The 21,078-nt window shown below is 39.6% G+C and overlaps 1 protein-coding gene across 8 annotated transcripts in view; it reads right to left on the bottom strand.

The window, feature by feature from the left end:
• Nucleotides 1-21,078, bottom strand: part of Musk (muscle, skeletal, receptor tyrosine kinase) — a 92,120-nt gene that overhangs the window by 20,486 nt on the left and 50,556 nt on the right. For 3 of the 8 annotated variants that reach the window (XM_006537659.3, NM_001037128.1, NM_010944.2), the window contains 5 exons: nucleotides 13,052-13,211; nucleotides 9,504-9,510; nucleotides 3,156-3,419; nucleotides 1,507-1,682; nucleotides 858-881 (listed from right to left, as the gene is read on the bottom strand). In XM_006537659.3, coding sequence (XP_006537722.1) covers nucleotides 858-881; nucleotides 1,507-1,682; nucleotides 3,156-3,419; nucleotides 9,504-9,510; nucleotides 13,052-13,211 — 631 coding nt within the window. Of the gene's footprint in view, nucleotides 1-857; nucleotides 882-1,269; nucleotides 1,683-3,155; nucleotides 3,420-9,503; nucleotides 9,556-13,051; nucleotides 13,212-21,078 lie in introns of those variants that run through there. The other 5 variants (XM_006537661.3, NM_001037129.1, NM_001037130.1 and 2 more) reach the window with 3 other exon arrangements.

The following is a 21,078-nucleotide window of genomic DNA, read 5'->3' as shown; positions in this document are numbered from 1 at the left end:
TTCTTCAGATAAAGACAATGGCACAGGTTGGTCTTGAAGGTTTTCATTTTTAAAGGACACAAAGGTGGGTGGGTAAAGAAAGGAGCTTGTTCTGGGAAATGTTGAGTAGAGGGGTACAGAGGATCAAACTCTGTATAAAACTCTCAAAAAGCTACTTATAAATGTGCACAGTCAAAAATGAGATTCCTATGCCATATTAAGACACAACCAGAAACTGAGATTCCAATGACATACTAAGAACTTTCCTCTGTTACTAGTAGAATGATCAATTTTAGAGTTAAAACAAAATACTTTGAAAAGTGGGAATATAGGTGATTCGTTGTCCTTTTCATTTTCCCCCTTTGGTCAAATAATAAGAGGTTCTATAATTAATATAGAATTTGTGTATAATAACTCAAGGACCAAAAGAAGATGAAGAAAAAAAAAACAGTACACTTATTTTCAAAAAAAAAGAAAAAAAGACTTGTCACAAATAAAGATCACAAATCATCTCAATAGAGGAAAAAATAGTATTTGTTTCCATCCAAAAATAATTACATAATATAAAATTGTGACTGCAGAATCAGAAGGCTACATATAAGCTTGGCTGATTTTGCAAACATATGAAATATAAAACAGGCAACCATCTTGAGGTGGAAGATAGTATTTGTTCTATTCCCTGAGTGTTACACACATTCTCTGTGTTCTACTTAGAAGCTAGAAGCCAAGGGAGTGGATGCGCTCTGACACTTGTGCATGGGCGCTAATGATGCTCGCCTAGTACACTGTGTTCTGGATTTAGGGAAGTGTAGTGTAAATATACATGCACGAATCCACTTACAGACACAAATTTCCGAGGCACAAACAAAATTACTTACTTGTTATGTTTTCTTTTTTATAATCTGAGGGGGAAAGGATAAAAATTGGTTTTAAGTAAGCGTTAAGATACCTCTTAGACCCTGTGAGCTACAGCTAAGAAATGTGGCTTTCTCTCTCAGCGTTTAAATGAACGACAGAAAAGCATTCAAATGTGAAGAGTGCGTCTTTGAAACTAAACCAGTCCTCATGCAGTGGCTGGGTTGTGTTTTGTGAGGTCAGCGTTTTCAAACATGTGGCTTATTTCTGCATGCTTAAAAAATCTGCATCGTTGGCTAAGGAAGAGGATTATTTCTTCCATTACGCCATTTCTCTGACAAACTATGAGATGTTCCTTAGCCATTTTCACATACATTCCAGAAAATGTTACACTTGTAAGCTCCTCTATGAAATAAAGCAAGATCCAAGCAGCAGTTAAAAGTGCCCTTTGATTTATTTGAAAACAAATGAAATGAGTCTTTATGAAAGCCTATGCAATTAGGAGAGCATTAGGATTCTGCAATTATGTGTGTAGAAATGGCAAAGCAAAAAACATTATTAGAACAGCCTAGAAAGCCTAAAAATGTTAGGTGCTTTAAGTACAAACGTTCCTTGACTGGAAACAGTAAACATTTCCTTAACTTCCAAAGTCTGGAGGAACTTCTTTGTTACCTAAATATGGCAGTCTTGTGCAGGCTGTGGGGTCCCGGTGCATGCTGGGAAGCTTGCTGCACTCTGGTACCGGAAGGAGATGCATCCCAGATCTGTAGAGGCCCCGGTGGGCCTTTCCTTCCATTGCCTGCCATTCCTTTGCACAGAAGAGCTCCTTTACCGCCAGGCAGTACTCTCTGAAACGGTGTAAGGCAAGAAGACTTGATGAATCATGACGAGTTGAAGACAAACTTGCAGCGGGGCTTAAATTTTGTATTTTTGAAACATCATCACATCGTAAGTGTTTTTCCTTATAGAAGCAAATTTGAAATGAATATACCTTAAATAATGCAAGACATTAAAGATACGGTGTTCTATGCTATGAAATGAAATACTACTCTCTTGCTAGTTTTTTTTTTTTTCTTCAAATTTAGAATGAATTAGAAACAAGTCCTGGTATATCCTCTCTCAAAGTTCATATTAAAAATAAAGGTATAGGGGCTGGGGAGATGGCTCAGAGGTTATGAGCACTCGTTTGTTATCCTTGTAGAAGACCAGGTTCAATCCCCAGCACCCACATGGTGTCTTACAGCCACCTGTAACTGTAGTTCCATGGGATCCAAAGGCACTTGTATGGTACACATACATGCATACAGGAAAACATTCATACACATAAAATTGAAAAAAAAAACCTTAAAAAATAAAGATGCAGAAACAAGGTTGGTTGACAATTTAATGAACATACAAACTAAGAACAGGGGCCATCACCTCGGGGCTGATGGACAGAGATCAAAAAGGAACGTGCTACACTTCAAGGTTCTGCTTGCTTTGCTCCTGGAACACAGCAGCAGCTCCTGTAACAGCTTACAGGAGCGCTTTGGGTTCCTTAGCCAGCCCTTCCCTGGAGAAGCAGAGTCCTGCCCTCAGGGTACAGCCCTTAGGTCGAGACACATGTAATAATCGGAGATGCTGAAGAAGGACTGATTGGGTTAACTGGAATTTGGACATTAATGTCTGTTTGAGTTTATTAGGACAAACTGCATCAAGAGAAACCTGGGTAATTCCAAATTAAGATTGGTAGGACTAATAATAAGCGGATAATAATTTAAAAGGGAAAATAATTAAAGTACCTAAGGGCTTGGATTTAGCCCAGTAGTAGATCGTTTGTGTAGCGTGTACAAATGTACACACACACACACATTCACTCACATACAAACTAAAACACATACACATGCTCATATACATGTATACATGCGCGCACACACACACACACACACACACACACACACACACACACACAGAGAGAGAGACACAGAGAGAGAGAGAGAGAGAGAGAGAGAGAGAGAGAGGATGACAGGTGTCCTATGTCCTTATCAAGGAGGGAATTGCATTTGTGTGTATGGGTGTGTACATACATATATCACAGAGCTCATTTTGTAGTGTACAAGACAACTTTCTGACTGAGCCAGACTCTAATATTTTCAGAATACTTATATCATAGATTGCCATCTGTGCTTATAATGGGAGGACTTTTGTCCTTTTAATTATTTCTTTTGGGTGAATGGCAAGATTTGTTTGACCTACCGCTTATGACAATGTCCTCTCTGGCAAACTCTTGGCATATGGGGGAAAAAAAGAAATTTCTTACTCACTCATTTTCAAAGTTTTACCTGCAAATGGGCATGGGAGTAGGTACCACTCCAGGGCTGCACTCTTGGAAGAGGTGGTTACACAGCAGAGCCTCAGCAGCTGGCCGGCACAGTGGACTCACAGCCTTCAGCTCATTCCACGCAGTGTGGATCAGCAGCTCCTGGGCGTCCTCGGGGTCCCGGTAGGAGGTGTTGAAGAAGACAAGAGCATCTTTCGCCAGGACTGCATCACACACCTCCCCTCTGTACTGGGCACAGTAGCCTTGGCTGTCTTTCTGTGACTTACTGAAAGAAGTGTTGAACAGCAACGCCAATCATATGCAGTTTCTTGACATGCATTCTTTTCCCACCCCAGCACATCTGCATCAGAGAAATAGAGACTGTCCTGGCAAATGTATTGAAATGTTTCTTATGAATATTCTCCCCATTTCCAGCACCAACCGTGCCATCTCTAGATATCTCAGGCTGTGACAAAGATCGTGGAAAGGTTTGGAGATGGTCAAGAGCTGAGTGAATTTGGGCATTTTGGTTGGTTATGTTATGCATAGATATGATTGTTTTTACTACAGTCAGCTTACATAGCTCTTGCACGTAAGCTGGTATAATCCAAGAGAAGCATTCATTGCGTGGATCACAGATGAGAGCACACAGCAATTGCTCCCAGGGACAAAGCTTGAAGCTTGAAGACCAATCTATTGGTTGCTGCTTAGTACATTCCTATCTTGACTACAGCACTTGTTTATTGGGACAGTGGTAACTCGGAGATTCACTGACAGTACTAACTGAATATTTACATGTGTAGGAAACATCATGGTCTACTGTATTCCTATGGTTTCCATCAGACCTCTATCATTAACTGCATGGAAAACTTAGATCATTTTTCTTATTTAAATGTATACTATTAATTCTAGATGTTTACTATTAAGATTTAGCTTTGTGTTATCATTACATAAAATTTTTTAAATAATAAAAAAAAATCCAATCCACTGAAATTCGTGATCTTTTAAATGGTTAAGGAACACCATTTGAAATTGAAAAATTGATACTCTATAAATCAACACTGGTCTTTGAAATAAACGTGTTTGAGTGGGACGCAAAACATTCAAATCCAAGAGTTTCAGTTTGGGTTGGTCATTTACTAATTTGCCATCAGGATCTTGATGTACTGTTTAATTCAGAGCAGATATTTAAAATAAAAAGGCCTTGAATAAGAAAATAACACAGTTAGGAAACTCGATCTGTGCTAGCACTGAAAAAAAAAACCACACATTTAGAGTCGTGGTTGGTGAAGTTAAAAAAAATCAGAATAGTAATGAATAAAGCAATAGCGCATCCTGGTTTGCAAAGGGTCCGACATGTTGTTACAGTTCGGTAAAATAAGAGATGAATATGATCAGGAAAAAAAAATCTTGTTCCATATAAAAGTTAGATAATTCTTCCCATGTCTCTGACCTCAGAGTTATTCATCCAGGCCCTTACACCAAGGGTTAACTACTGACATGAACTAATTTTTGTTTTAGGTTTTCCTCATGAACATCAAAACACAAGATACATTGGTGGTTTTCCTGTAATCGCACAAGCAAAACACATTTTTTTTTTTTTGGAAAGAAAAAAGGACACTATAGAAAATTGATTTTAAAAATGACCTCAGAAATAGGGAAATGACCTAAGAAGTAAGGAATTATTTACCAGATCCTCTCTGAATCCCTGCTCTCCTTATTGAAACCTTAGCAGATCTTTGGGACAATGTTAGTGTGACTTAAAGAAATGAATCCCCACTTTTTTCTTTTAAATATTAGCCAAGTAACCCCAAAGGAAGAATAAAAGAACAAGAGGGAAGTCAAATGTTTTGAATAAAAACTTTAAATAGCACACATGCTTTGATTAGCTTCACAGTCCAAGCATATGTATGTTGTGTGTGTGTGTGTATATATATATATATATATATATATATATATATATATATATATATACATTATTAATGTTTATAGAGATACATCTTATATATCTAGAAATCACCACTCCATTTACCTACCTGTGAACTGCCTAGTCACAGTTTTGACATTTTAACTTCTTTTTCTTTCTTTCTTTTTGAAGATATTTATAAAACTCAAATTTCCCACAGCTATCAAAATTTAGATATCAGACACGGAAGCAAATTGAATCATTTAGTCTACAGACTTCCTAAATCTATCAGTAATAATAAAATAACAAAAATAGTAACAATAATAATAATAATAAACCCTGACTGTTGCTCCCAGCAAGAACTGGTTTTTGAGGTGAACAGAAAGCCTCCAACACACCCTCCTGCTGCCCCAGTTTTCTGCGGGCTTTTGCACTGGCCACCTGAGTCTGTGTATCTCTTTAGCTCCTGGACTGCTGATAGGGCCATCTGACATGCAGCTGGCTCTGTTGCTCTTTGAACACTGGAGCAGAGGTCACAGAGGTCCCTGTACAGAATGCTGATTATTCTGGAATGTTCTGGTAGACTGTCTCTTAAAAATAAGAGTTAATGTTGCCCATGGCACCGGTTCCTATATGACCTCCTGGCAAACGTCCTTCAGTAATGGTAAGAAGGTGTGTTTGATCCCGGTACCTCCCGCACCTCCTTTTATGAAGACCAGCTCTGCAGTCAAAGGAACATTCGTGTGACTCTTCCCCTTGTCTCTCCACTAACTCATGTCTGAATCCCACTTTCAAATATTTCCTTCCGGTTTCTATGAAGGAGGCACCATCTATTCCCTTTGAACTTTGTCCAGAGGCATGTCCAGTGAGGCAGCTATGTCCTGTTTGGTTACTGACCCCCCCCCCCCCTGCGCTGTACTGAGGTACACTTGATCGCTCTCTGTCTCCTTGGCTCTTCCCTTACATGGCCACTGTTGCATTTCCCCTGCAGAGGTGACGGCCGAGGTTCCCAGCCGGTGCTCAGCTTCAAAGCAGCTGACAGGGTTTCATTCTTTCCTGTTGGCTGTACGGTGTTTCGCTTGCTAAGGCTGAGGCCAGCAAGTGCAACTCAAGACGTTAATTTAGACTCAATTCTTAAAGAAATACGTAGACTCAAAAAAGGACGTAATGATTTTTGATAATATTTTAAAACCTCGGAGTGTGGTCAATACAGCAACTCACAGTCACATGTTCTTAAATCTAAGTTAAATGTTCACTTATGGGTACGGTGATGGGCACTCTTTATTCAAAGTAGCATATACATGACATTTCTTCAGTCTTTAAGCAAAATTTTTGTCTTTTAAAATAACATTTAATTGATAGAAGCTTTGTATGGCATGTATAACAGGATACTCTGAATTGAACTAATTAACATATATATTATTTCAGATGCATATTACAATTTGTGGTAAAAACAGTTAAAAACTATTTAGTGATTTTTTTTTAAAAAAGAATATTCTACATAATGTTAGCACTAGTCACCTTATCCTGTGATAGTCCTCTTCAATCTGTTCCTATGTCTGACTGAAACTTCATATCCTTCATGCTTTAAAGTTTATGGGTTTTACAGATTCTCCCTTTTTCCTGAGAGCTAAAAATAGTATCTACATTTTAAGTGGTTGTAGAAATTTAAGAGGAGAATATCTAGTGACATGTGAGAACCACATGAGACTCAACTGCATCTCCACAAATGAAGTTTTATTTAAGAGGAACCAATTGTACCTGTTTATACACTTTTCATGGCTGGGTTTCTGCTAAACTAAAAGGCTAAGAAGTTTTAATAAGGTCTGTATGGCTCACTGAGGGAATATATTAATATCTGACCCTTTATAGAAAATGTTTGCCAACCTCCGCTGTTGCGTTCTGATCAAATGTCACTTTGCTGAACTGCCAAGCTCGGTGTCCTCAGCGAGGAGAACATGACCTTCCTGAAAAACCTCCTGTGCTTCCTGCGAGCGCAAGTTAAGAGCTGTTTACTATACAAAATGCGCTACAGTATACAAAAGCAATGCTTATTATTATTAAAAACTAAAATCCAGTGAAAATTGATTTTACCTCTCCCAGAAGCTAAGAGAAAGAATATATGATTGACTAGGTAAGGAGTGGGGGATGAGCTACGAGGGGCTGGAGGACAGGGTGAGAATATGATAATAATACACTATATGAAATTCTCAGAGAACAAATAAAATTAATATATTCCTAAACTAAAAAAATGTGTGTCCTAGACAGATGTTTTATATATTATATATTTGTATATACTAGATTATATTGTTCATATGCAGAAATATCATAATTGAACTGTAAATACATTTTTGTATCCTGCATTTTTACCTCATAGCTATTGTCAACCTTTAAAACTATGATGCTACTCAATTTCCTTCATCAGTACATAGAGATGTTGTTTATACGCTATATCCATGAGTGTAAGCAGCTGTGAATAGTAGCCATAATTCTTAATTTCCTCTGAATACGTTTCTAAATGTGGATGTTTTTTGTCTATAGATACAACCATTTTAAGACTAACAATAAAAGTCTCTAAGTTGGAAGTTATAAAACAGCCATTTTTTTCACGATTAGTAGAGTTTGAGAGTGTTTACATCATCACAAGAGGAAAGTGGCTGGGGCAGGCAGCTTTTTTCTTTCTTGAGCCATGGTCTCACTGTTGCCCATGCTGGCCTGAAAAGTTCCCGACCTTCTGCCCCAGCCGCTGGGTGCTGGGGTGACCTGCACAGCCCACAACCAGTTAGAAACTGTTCTTTGACTGCATTTATTTAACTTCCAGCATGTTTAAGTGGCTTCATTTGACTTTACTTCCATGCAGATGACTTGTCTACTCTTTTAGCCCTGGATTTTATTTTACTTTATTTATGATTCCATTATTACATTGTCTTACAATTAATCTTTATGTGCAATAAAATTAAAAAAATAAAATAAAGCCTCCAGAGACTTGGAAGTATATAAATTGGTTTTGTGTCTCCATTTCTAATATGTTTACATTACTTGTTTTATTATTTATTTATTTGTTTGTTTGTTTGTTTGTTTGTTTGTTTTTGTTTGTTTATAAAGCTGGGAAGGTTGTTGTGTTAACAGGCTGCTGGTGTGTCTTCATTGTCAAATGGCCTAACTCTTACTTGCCTGTACTATATGGCCCATCAGTAGACCCTGGGTTTCACTGTTAAGTTCTTGAGAGTGGGTGCACTGCCTCGAGAGCTAGGGAGCCCCTTAAAAGCTAACAACCGATCTCCAAGGAGAACATTACAGCTGTGTATCCAGAGATGCCATTCAGAAGGAACCACATTTTACTGTGTATTGAGTTATTTTCTCCATGGAGTTGGAATCACTGTCTGGAGTTTTATATTCTTCTCAGTTTCTGTGCAGTGGCTATAAATCTGAATTCTGTAGTTTGTCTGTCCAAACTTTGATAGAGACCTAGCACTTTGTGACCTGTATGGTCTGGCAACTCTTGCCACACTTGGATCCTGGTACAACAAAGTACAAAGAATAATACTTCTCCCTAAAGTCCCTGTAATGTCAAAATGAGAGCAGGTATTATGACAGTAACTGCTGTGGTTATTACTGCTATTATGGATTAATCGTCTGTACTTTCACTACATGGGATTTTTAAAGCTTTTTTTGGTTTGTTTTGTTTATTCACCTGTTTGTTTTGTTTTATTTTGTTTGGTTGTTGTTGTTGTTGTTGGTGGTGGTGGTTTCCTGAGACAGGATTTCAGTTATCCAAGGCTGCTATTGAACTCCTTATCCTTCTTTTGCCTTCTATGTCTGACAGCTAAACACCACTAACATAACTAATTGTTACACTGTAATTTCTTTCATTCCTTTGTTTGTTTTGAAACAAGGTATCATGTAGGACAGACTGGCCTCAATTTCATCTAGGCTATCCTCAAACCCACTCCATAGCCCACTCCAGTCTTAAACTTCTGATCCTCTTCTCTCAGTGATGAACTTCTGTGTCACATTACCACACAGAATTTTTAATGAAAGTCAATTTTAGCAACTCTGCATCTAAAACAACCACTGTAAATAAAAACTTCTATAAGTTGATTTCTTTTACTCTTTTGGAAAAACATGTATAAAGGAGTTTTGGAGTCAGTCTTGAGTTGTATGTCTCATTTCTAGCTGAGTCTCCCGTGCAGCTTCTCAGTTCCTTTCCTGAAAATGGGGAGAGTCATAGTCTCTGTTTGACAGAGATCTGCTGAACAGCATCCAACACATGGGAGATATTTGGTTGATATTAGTTACCTTTATATTCATTTTTATCAGCTTATAAAAATACAAAAAAAATACTAAATGACTTTGGACATTAGAAATGCCTAAAAAATTTATAGTGCTTAGCAGGCAAATCATTGACATGTTGAATAAAAACCACGAATGATATGAAACATTGGAATAATAATGGATGCTTACCTCCATTCTGTCCATAGGAAAGAAGTATCCATAGAAAACCACGGAGGAGGGACAGGAAGGAAGAAAGAGAGAGAGAAAGTCAGCACACACTCATCTTAACCACTATAAGATTCTATGAGGTTCTCTGCTTTTACAAGGAGACTGGAAACTACATTAACAAATAGAGTTGGAGGTGTTTAAGACAGTATTGTCCAGGGAGCTGTAGTCTTTTCAGACAATAGCAGCCATGGGCACCACTGGCTACACATGAAAGAAAATACCCATTGTACCAAGTTTTGCAGTTAATAGATAAAGTAGACAGACAGATAGGAAAATAGAAGAACAAGATGATGATATATATATATATATATATATATATAGATAGATAGATAGATAGATAGAGAGATAGATAGAGATAGATAGAGATAGATAGAGATAGAGATAGAGATAGAGATAGAGATAGAGATAGAGATAGATATAGATAGATAGATGGATTGACAAATGGTAGTTAGATAGTTGACAACAGAGATAGACGTAGATGTATGTGAAAAGATATATGATAGATATTAATATGTATTACTGGCCCTGGGAATATGGTTTCTCATTGCTAGCTGTATTATTATTAGTCATCAGAGAGAGGGCTGAGTGTCTATTCGGGAAATCCATTTGCTCTTTTCCCTATAAATCCTCTTCTCCTTTGATATAAAGGAGTGAGAACAGAGGGAGCCAGCTGTACAACAGCAGCAGGCCACACTTCATCTGTTCTCCCAGGTTCCTGAAGGAATGGCTGCCTATCGGTGGGCAGAAGGGAGAAGAGAATTTATAAGGGGATAATAAGACTGGAGGTTTAAACTAATTAAGTTGCTGTAATTAATCCTTAAACATCACTCAAGTTGTGGAATTTGCTTAAAAGCTCTAATAATGAATTTGATTCCCTAAGGGAAAAGAAGATTTAAAAATGTATAATTTCTCAGCACCCACTGACTGGAGAAGAGTAACAGTTTTCTCTGTGTGCATGTCAAGTCTAGATTTCAATATACTGGTTGCACATATCATCTTTAAACTTGCCACCTGTTTCCTATTGAATTTTTCCCATTTTGAAATTTAACACACACACACACACACACACACACACACACACACACACACACACACACACACTCGATCATGGTGTTAGCTGACAAAGACCCCCAAACTCACATCCTGCCCCCAACATAAATTGCTTAGCTGAGAGACCAAAGCCTTCTAGTTCTAAGGAAAGCTGTATTCCTTTAGAAAAAAATCCCCATCACATTTAGTACTGGAAACTGACAGACTCTGGAGTGACCATGGGGGAAATGTCAAGAACTGTGTAAGGTCTGTAAGATTTCATTCCACCAGGGAAGTCACTGGAAATCACCAAGAAATGCCTCAGACTTAATTTTAATTCTAAAAAATAAAATCTAGTCTGTCTTCTGTTGAGTTACACAGGTTAGGCTGAAAGACTCTCATTTCCATTCGGAAGATGCTACTGGGGCTGAGGAGATGGCTCAGCAGTTAAAACACTTGCCGAATAAGGGTGGAGGGAGTTTGGATCCCTAGAAACCCACAAGAATTGCCCAGTGGGTGTGGTGGTCACCTGCCATCCCAAACTCAGAAGGCAGAGACAGGGGATCCTCAGAACAAGCTGGCTAGCAAGCCTAACCAAATCTGTGCATCTGGGTTTAATTGAGAAACCCTGCTTCAATGCCTAGTATGGAGGTGCAATGGAGGATAGACCCTAACAGTAACTTCTAGCCACCATTTGTGCATCGACAGTCACACAATCTGTCCACAGACATGCAGGGAAAAACACATAACATTGGAGATTGGAGGACACCATTGAAGTATCAATCCCTTTCTTCCTTGCCATCTAGAAAAGCGATGGAGAAGGAAGGACCATCTTGACCTCTAGCCAAGGATTATCACTAAGAAACCAGGGACTTGCACACATGGGACCCTCTGAAGACTGACAGCACTAATATTCATCTTCCATCTAGGGGAAGAACAAGCCAAGCTAAATAACATCCATGCATATGCCTGAAATATCCCTGTGTAATGTGCTCACCCTTTCCTTATAATAAATTGCAATCGCTAGTGTGTACTAACTGGTTCTACTCCAGTGCCACACTAGGACGCTTGCAGACCTCAATTTTACCCTGGCAGACTGACCTCTTTTCTTAGCACCTGCCATTGCCACTGTGTTCTGGATGTCACGTCTTTTCTAGGCTCCTGGGCCACATTCAGCACATTTAACAATTGCATACAAAGTCCTTTATACAAAGCAAAGTATGGTACAAATGGTAATCATTTTTTAAAATTATCTTTAGTATGTTGAATCACTTTGTGGCTCATCATTGCTTAAAGAAGTGGTATACTTTAACTGGTACAATGACCAAAGACCCTATAGAAAGACAGATCCTACAAGGAGGTAGTAGAGGGAGTCTATTTTCACCTTTGTGGGCATGCTCCTGAGGTCTAGCCTTGTCTACTGCTACTTACATACTCTGTGGTCTCTATTTCAGATTAAGAATCATAAGTACTATTAGAAAGTTCCCCACTGGGGAAGATCAAAGAAATAAGCCGTAATAAGAAACAGCAGACTCCAGGAGCTGGCCCTGAGTCTGCCCCGTGCTAGCTTTACATGTCAGGCCAAACACCTCTCGACTGATCCTTGAACAGAAGGCCTGCTATGAGTCTAACATGCCTGGCATTTCCTGATACACAGATTATTTCCACCTCTAGCAATTCCACAAATGTGCCCAGAAGCCTTTTGGATATTTAACTTTTAAAAATAACCCTTCACAACACAATGCAGGTAGCCTAGAAACACATGTGCCAGCTGTTTCCCATGAAAATACCTGCAAACCCTGTTGTCACTTGGATAACACAGGGAAGTAAAATACAAACAAAGCAAAGCAAAGCAAAGCAAAGCAAAACAAAACAAAACAAAAAAAACATGGTAAAAATGCCCTTAAGGAACAGCTGTGTGGAACTGGTTCAGCCATGTTAAATATCTACCAACTTTCTGAGAGCCTTGGGAAGCTTGCTTAACCCAGAGAGGTGGGGACAGGAGAGGTTCTAAAAGAAAGAGTAGAGGAAAGAAGAAAAGAAGGGTGGAATGATAGAAGGAAGGAATCAAGAACCAAGAAGGGAGAAGGGAGCAAGAAAGGGAGGGGGAGAGGAAGCGAGGGAGGCAGAGGCAGAGGGAGGGAAGAGAGATAGAAGAAGGAGGAGAGAGGGAGGAAAGACATGAATAGAGATAGGGAGGGGAGGGGAGAGGGAAAGAAAAGAAATTAAAAGGGAGGGAAAGAGAAAAGTAAGGTTCTGTAAATTGGTATCCATCACTTGAACAAGAATGTTAAGATGTTGTTTTTAATGCAACAAAGTCAAAATCTATGTCTCGATCACCCATGTGTGTCAAAATGAACAAGGGAATAGCTTCAAGGGGACTGGGGTGATGAAGGGGGTTTTACCTCTGCCTCCCTTCCAGATGCCATGGAGTGCCAGCTGCCCCCTCTTCTGGAGCACTGTAAACACGCAGCACCTACCTGCTATGCTGACAGTGGCTGCAGCCTTTGCGGTACTGAACTTTTCTCCGTGCTTATTGGTAGCTATGCATGTGTAGAGTCCTGGCTTTGTGATGAAGAGCTGGAGTCTTGAGTCAATCACTCGGTCTTTCACACTCTCTTGAATGGAACCTGAAGAAACCTGGTGGGTGTAGGCAAAATAAAAGGTAGAACTAGATTACCCTCTCCTAAGACACCACATCGGTTGCCTGGTATGATCAACAGGCATGGGGAGAACTGCAAATACAGAAACAAGCTCCCTGTCCCTAGGCCCATGTCCTTGTACTATGAGTCCTCAGTCCCTCTCTCATTCTCCACCCTTTGATCTAGACTAGCCAGTGATGTGTTCTGAGATTACGTACAAAACTGGCACATTGTGGCTTGCTTTCTTTTTTATTTTGGACCCTGGGTCGCTCTGTGGATAAACTAGAGAGAGCTTGCTGGATATGGTAGTTTGAATGAAAACAGCCCCCATAGGCTCATAAGGACTGCCACTATTAGGAGGTGTGGCCTTGTTGGAGGAAGTGTGTCACTGAGGGTGGGCTTTGAGGTTTCAGATGCTCAAGCCAGGACTGCTGTCTCTTTCTCTTCCTGCTGCCTGTGGATCCAGATGTAGAACTCTTGGCTCTTTCTCCAGCACTGTGTCTGCCTCCATGTTTCCCATGATGATAATGGACTAAACCTCTGAACCAGTAAGCCAATTAAACATTGTCCTTTATAAGCATTGCCACGGTCACAGTGTCTTTGCACAGCAATAGAGACCCTAACTAAGACACCGGGGGATGAAGTAGATATGTCCCGTCTACACAAAAGCAACAAACCACAAAACATACAAAGAAAGATATTCTGGACTAGCCAAGACCCACCCAAACTGCCAGGCATGAAAGCAAGACTAGCTCAGTGTTTGCCAATCCTGGCTCAAATCAGCAAAACCCTCAGTTGACCACTAACTTGTGAGTACTAGCAGTTATTATTTCACGTCACTCAGCTTCAGCTGGTTGGTAAGATGATGATGGATAACTGATGACATTCTTCATAGATGCTCTACAATTTATCCCAATCTGCGACAAGAGTGAGAAGTTTTAGACTCTATAACATCTGGCCATTTCTCTATAAATGGGCATCAGATTGATAGATGTGTAGTAAGAAAAGTGGTTTATAAGGCCAAGGCACTCTGAGGCACAGCATACAAAACATTCTGGACCCTCAAACCAGAAGTCAAGTGTTCTTAAAGAGCCAGAATATCAATATATTAGCATGGATTTGACAGATTAACTACACAAATGCCTATTCATTAGTCATTAATTTAACTATAGTAAACACTGCCTACAGTTTTTAAATTGTTTAAATTATATTTTTGTTTCTTTTTGTAAGTTCGTGGGCATGCCCATGCCATGGCATGGGTGGCAGGGTGTGAGTTGGTTCTCTCCTTTCATGGTGTAGCTTTTGAACTCATGTCATCAGGCTTGGTGGCAGGCACCTTTACCACTGGCCCAAGACTATCAACATTTTTTATTCAGTTTTGGGTTAGAATCTGTACCCTGTTGGTCCAACATCAAAGTCAATGGCTTTTAACCACTATGTTCCCTAGTCCTTCAAAAGAAGGCAAAAGAATTGTTAGCAAGCAAGTCCAGTCGCTTGGATCACACATATTTTCAAAGCCTTATGTGTGAAAGGATTGTTTGGCAGCCTTGGTTTTGGGGGTTAGGTCTGGAGCTGCTATGCATTCAAATACTGGTCCCCAAGAGCTAGTAGCCCTTCAATGAGCAGATCCTCACATATACCAAGTGATGCTATATAAATCTTGCTCCCTAATTTAAAGCGATTGGTTAAATAAAAGTGGCTACAGCCAATTCCTCGGAAGAATAGAGGTAGGCAGGTTTCAGTTATCAGGCTGCAGTTCTCAGGTAGGGATAAAGTGGAGAGGAGAGGAGGAAGAAGGAGACTGCCATGCGGCCAGATGGATCATTAGCATGTGGCCAGGAAAATGAATAGGTTGTTGGGATGGAAACAGACTGGGCAAGAAAACAGCAAGTACTTGGGCATCTCAATTGGGGAATTAACAGTCTAGTACATAGCAAAATAGAAAAGGGGTAATTTACCTGGTCATTGTGCTAGAGCTGACTTTAAAAATCCATTGAACTCTGCCTTGATTATCAGGGAGCTGGCAGGGTCATATTAAGAACTAATGGAGTTTAGTACAATCCATTTACACTTGGTAATATTGGGAAGCTGAGAAAACATTAAGAGGTATAACCAAGAAAAAGTTACTTCATCTCAAGCATGTGGTTTCGAAGGGGATGTTAGACCCCTAGCCCCTGTCCCTTCTCTGCTTCACAGCTGTCCTGAGGAGAGCAGCCTCATCCACACACGCCCACAGCAATAGAGGTACTGTGTTGAATCACATCCTAGAGAGGAAGCCACGTGACTATAGTCTCAGACTTCTGAAACCATGAGCCAGAATGAGTCTGTTTTCCATGTTACGTTGTTTTTCTCAGATATTTGGTCAGGGCAACAGAAAGTGAATGCTACAACCTCAACAAATCAACAAATGTCATTGTTAAGATGGCAGCTTATTTTGAACCGGCAAGTCTTTCTTCTGTATTCTTAAGCACTGTGGCACATTTTCAATAACTATTCATTAATCACCACTACTTAGGTGAAGGGGAAATGACACCAGTTTGAAGGAATTTCAAGTGACTGAGGAAAATTAAAGAATTACTAGCTAATGATGTTTTGGGAGACTGGATGTCGGCACCACGGTGAGTTCAGTTTGGCTTCCCTGGAATAAATTCCTCAGTGTGAATATGGCTAAGAATGGGAAATTTGAAGAAAGTTACCTTACTATTTTGTACGCATGTTTTCTCAGACTAGCAAGAGGGGAAACTTTGAGATGTGATCATCTTTCTTTATGTTTTTGCATGTGTGTGTGTGTGCATGTGTGCATGTGATGCACATGGATGCATGCACATGCGTGTGTGTGCACAGGCTAGGGTGGGGTGCCACGGTGCATGCATGGAGGTCAGAGAACTGCTTTGGATGGCTAGCCTTGCTTTCTGCATTGTTTGAGACAGGATCTCTTGCCTACTGTATCCAACAGCTTCCAGAGGCTGTCTGTCTCTGCCTCCCACATCTCTGTAGTGGCTCTGGGGTTACAGATGTGAGCTTTTACTTCCAGATTTTGTGTGGGCTCAGGGCATTCAAGATCACGTGTTCATGCTTACGTGCCTTTTCAGATACACCTAGTTTATGGCCAGCATTCTTCCTAATGTCTAATGGCTTCTGGTCCCCAGCACTAGACTTTTTTTTATAGCAATTAGTTAGTGAAATTTTGTTCAATTATCATCTTTGTCTTGCCATCCTCTACCCTCATTGCCAGTCTCTATCACTGGGAAAACGTCCCAGGTCAGATCAAGTGTTAGGGCACCCCCCACACACACCACATAAGTAATCTCTATAGGCTCTATGGGAAACTGACAAAGCATAGAGAAATATCATTAAGAGGTATGCATTCAGGTTAAGCAGGACAGCCCAAACATCAAAGGGCTTGGCTTACTAGCATGAGATCATGAGTTTCTGAGTTTGATCTCCAGAATTTACACACACACACACACACACACACACACACACACACACACACACAAGTACTGTGCTTAATGAGATGAGCTTGTAATTCCACAGCTGGAGAAAGCCTAGGCAAGCAACACTTTGAGTCTCACTTCCCTGCCCCCTCCCCACATACATACACACAACATACACACACACATGAATGCACACACACACAAGTCTACATTCATGAATTTCTGTTGAATTCTTTGTTATCATATTTCTCAGAAGCCCAACATCTTATAGACCCAGGTTTTTGTGTTAGGCCTAAGCAGCTAGCCATCTTTAACTGAAAACTCTCCGATTTTGCTACAAAACAGCAATGAGACAGCCTGAGAGCTGAATGTCTGTGGGCTGTCTGTGTGCTTGGTGGCTTTGCCTTTTATATCTTGTTTGCGAGGATCATCTCTTTCCAGTTTATAGAAGCAAAGCTATGTGCTTTCCTTGTTTGCCAAGTTGGCTCCTTCCTCGGAGAAGAAAAGCTATGTAGTGCTGTGAACAACTCAGAAGCAAGCACTGCCCTAGCACTGCCTGTCGGGTTTTGTCATTTGCTGTTGCTGTACGGCTAAGTGCTGGTGCCCAAGACTGGAGTCTACATATAGTTTCTAGGAACCTGCCCCTGGCTAATTCTGATTGGTAAATAAAGATGCCAGCAGGTAGCAGCTTGGTAGAAGAGACACAGGTGAGGTTTTGGTTTCCCAGGATTGGAATCACAAGGAGGGAGCCGCCATGCCTTAGGAGAGTGTGCAAGAGAGGAGAGAAGAGAGCGGCCATGGAAGAAAAAGAACCTGCAGGAGGGAGAACCAGAGCCACCATGTAAAAGGGCCGAGAGAATGTGGTCCAGAGGGTTGCTCAACTGGGTCAAGAGCAGCCAAGACAGAACACAGAAATTAGTAAGTAATGATGGGGTTATAGATAGAAAGTAGATTCTAACAACATAGAGGTTAGGCAGTTGCTCAGCTATTATGCTGCTTAAGATATATTAAGATATAAAGGCTGTGTGTGCCTTTCATCTGAGAACACAAATGGTATAAGGAGGGAAGGAACCCTGTGTCAGGATTTATTAAAATACTCTAACTACAGCTGCCCACTGTTTCCTGTTCACACCTAAGCACGCCATTCCTAAACATCCCTGATTCCACCCAAGGTCACAAGGTCACTGGAAACAAGCCTCACAGAAAGAAGAATTCTTTAAACCTCTTGGGCTCTCCAGGGGACTCCATCCAAGTGCTGAAATAGTTCCGTGGAGAGCCCAGGCTCTTTTGAAGCTCTCTGGTCAAGGATGATGTGGTTTCTAAGCACTCTTCCTTTTGCATCCAGAGACCTCTCATGATTCTCTACGTGACTCATACACAGCAGGCCTTGTTGGTCATAGTTTGAATTTGTTTTTCTTTCTTCATAGCTTGTTTGGCCCAACAGTTTAGTATTTTTGATGATCTAAACATAAAAGTACCCTCTGCCCTCTAATTGGATCATTTCCCCCGCTCTCTGGGTTTTAAATTTTCAAAGGATAACTTCAGATTCTTGTTGTGACCTTTTACCAAGATGTGTTTACAGTCTATAGGCACAGTGGCCCTGCACGTCTGCCTGTGGACTGCATGGAGTTGACTAATTTTGTATTGAAAATATTTTTAATGTCTATATTGAGCAGGTATGAGATTTTTTTTAACATGTCATTATTCCTTAAATAAAATAGTGCCACAGCTATTTCCACAGCATTTGTTCTAAGAGATGATTTAAAGTACAGAGAAGGATATGTACTAGTTATGTGCAAACGCGAGAAGATTGAACACGTGGGCTGAGCATCCTAGGAATTGTTAGCTACAGAGAGTCCTGGAACCCAGACCCCCACAGTGACCAAGGTCTGACAGGACTCAACTCAGGTCATTATATCTGACATTAAGATGTATCTGACAGTAAGGATACAAATCACTCTGATACACTTAACTAAAGAAGCCAGAATAAATTCTTAGCTCTGGGTAGAGCACTGGTTCTCAACCTGTGGGTCACGACCCCCTTCGGATCACACATTAGATCTACAGCATATCAAATATTTACATTACGGTGTGTAACTACCAAAATTACATCTATGAAGTAGCAACAAAAATGCTTTATGGTTGGGAATAACCACAACATGAGGAATTGTATTAGAGAGTCACAGCATTAGGAAAGTTGAGAACCACTAAGCTAAAACAGTTTGTCTTTCTGATAGTGATGGCTTTTGTAAGGACATAAATTGATCTGCTGATTTGCTTGACTGTAATAATTTTTTCACTGAGTAAATGTATACAAACTATCATTCTTATGCCTTAAACATATTACAGAAAAAAAATATAATAATGGAATTTTGAGAGACTATAGAGATGGTTCAGTAGTTAAGAGCATATACTTCTCTAGCAGAGAATCCTAGTTTGGGTCTCAGCACCCACATAATGATGGGCAGCATACAGTCGCCTGTAACTCCAGCCCCAGGGAATCTGATAGCCTTTTCTGAACTCCTTGGGCACTTGCACTCATATGTACAGAAACCCACAAGCTCGTGCGTGCACACACACACACACACACACACACACACACACACACACATGTAAAACTTAAATCAAGCTTTTAAAAAGAAATGTTTTTAGAGTCTGTAAAATAGAAAGTTCTATCAGATAAGCGCCCTAACTCCCATCTTAGATCATTTAAACCTGTACAACATTTGTGTGCATTATTGATTCATTGATAGTACCGACTAGAGATAGTCTATTTATAGCTATAGATAATCTAGTAACACCACCATTTCACCTGAACCCAGAAATGACTTGTGAAGTCTCCAGTCTTCATTAGTTATTATTACAAATAACTCCAGCTAGCTGGGAATACCTCATGTAACAGGTATGACCAAAAGTTTTTAGATATTTATATTACATATTTATATATTTATTATATTTTTCTGTAATATGTTAAGGCACAAGAATGATGTTTTGCATTCATGTACTCAGTGAAAAAAAATGCTGCACTCAAGCAAATCAGCAGCCATCTACCTCCTTACAAAAGGCCCAGTAGGGTTCATACTCCTGTAGATATACTAAATATAGTTTGTCTCTGATTTTGGTTACAAATAAGATAAAAAGTATATTCTCACCAAACACAAATGGCAAGACTCAATATTTTAAAAAATATGAATTTAAGAGTCCTGATTAATTCCCATTCTAGATTTTTAAAAAATCACACATAGAAAAAAAATACTGGGATAAAACACATTTATATATTGTTTTGTATTTTCATAGTCATAAATATTGTCTTCTTTCAAGCTGCCTACTGAATTTTCCCACATAAGACTTGTTATATGTTATTACTTTGCTTTACCAGATAACTATATAAAATGACTCCAAAGCTCACAGACCACACACACACACACACACACACACACACACACACACACACGAACATACACACAGAGTTTATTTTACAAAACTCTCTTTAAAAAAAACTTTCAATTTTTACACATTTTTAGGAATCATGTGTATTAGACAAAGAAAGAGAGAGAGGGATTTTTTCTAAATTTTTAGTTAAATGTCTACTTATCAGCTATTATCAGAATAACTCAATAAATATGGTTCTATAACATGCAGAGACTTTCTTTTTAAAAATAGTGAGCTCTTTTTTTTTTATTTCCATCAAATTACTATATCCAGTATTGTAAAAGAAAATATAAGCTACTTGTCACTTTCAAATTCATTTTACTAAAAAATTTCATGAAGAACAAAAAAGAAGTGAATATTGACAAGGGCAGAAAGGAAATGTCTTCATCGAGTTGGGACACACTGTTGGGTTTTCCTCTGCTCTTTGTCTCTGACTGTTCAGTGTTTTTGTTTGCATGGCAGATGGGAAACGATCTTATCTTTTATAGCGTGATAGGCTTATTACCATGTTCTGAGGTTAGTTTTAGTTTGGTTCTAGTTGGTGACTAGCCAGCATGCATCAGGTGAATATTCTTTGTTTAGCAGCCATAGTTAATACTCTGGTACTTCCTAAATCTCCAGGATGAATCTCAATCCAGTCAAGTTGACTGTAAATAATATCAAGCACAGAGAGGGATCTACTGTCTAGGAGTCTGTGGAGAGAGAATATAGAGGAGAGAGAAGCTATCCTCAGACGTATAGCAGAGGGACATGCCTCAGAGTTTCAGAGACTTGCAGCTCAGCCTCTTTGCTTCAGGCTCTGCACCAGAGAAAAAGATACAAGCTTGCCAGGCGATTCCATGAAGCTGGCCTAACACTGTCTGTCCCTGGAACATGATCTTGATAGCTCACTGAAAGAACAAGCTGCTCCCAGTTTAGAAAATAGATACAATAATCCAGAACAGAAAAATGGAGCAAGATGAAACAGCACAGTGAAACAAACAAACAAACAAAAAG

Source organism: Mus musculus, chromosome 4, assembly GCF_000001635.26.
Source record: "Mus musculus strain C57BL/6J chromosome 4, GRCm38.p6 C57BL/6J".
Lineage (NCBI taxonomy): Eukaryota > Metazoa > Chordata > Mammalia > Rodentia > Muridae > Mus > Mus musculus.
This window is presented reverse-complemented; position numbering and strand designations above follow the sequence as displayed.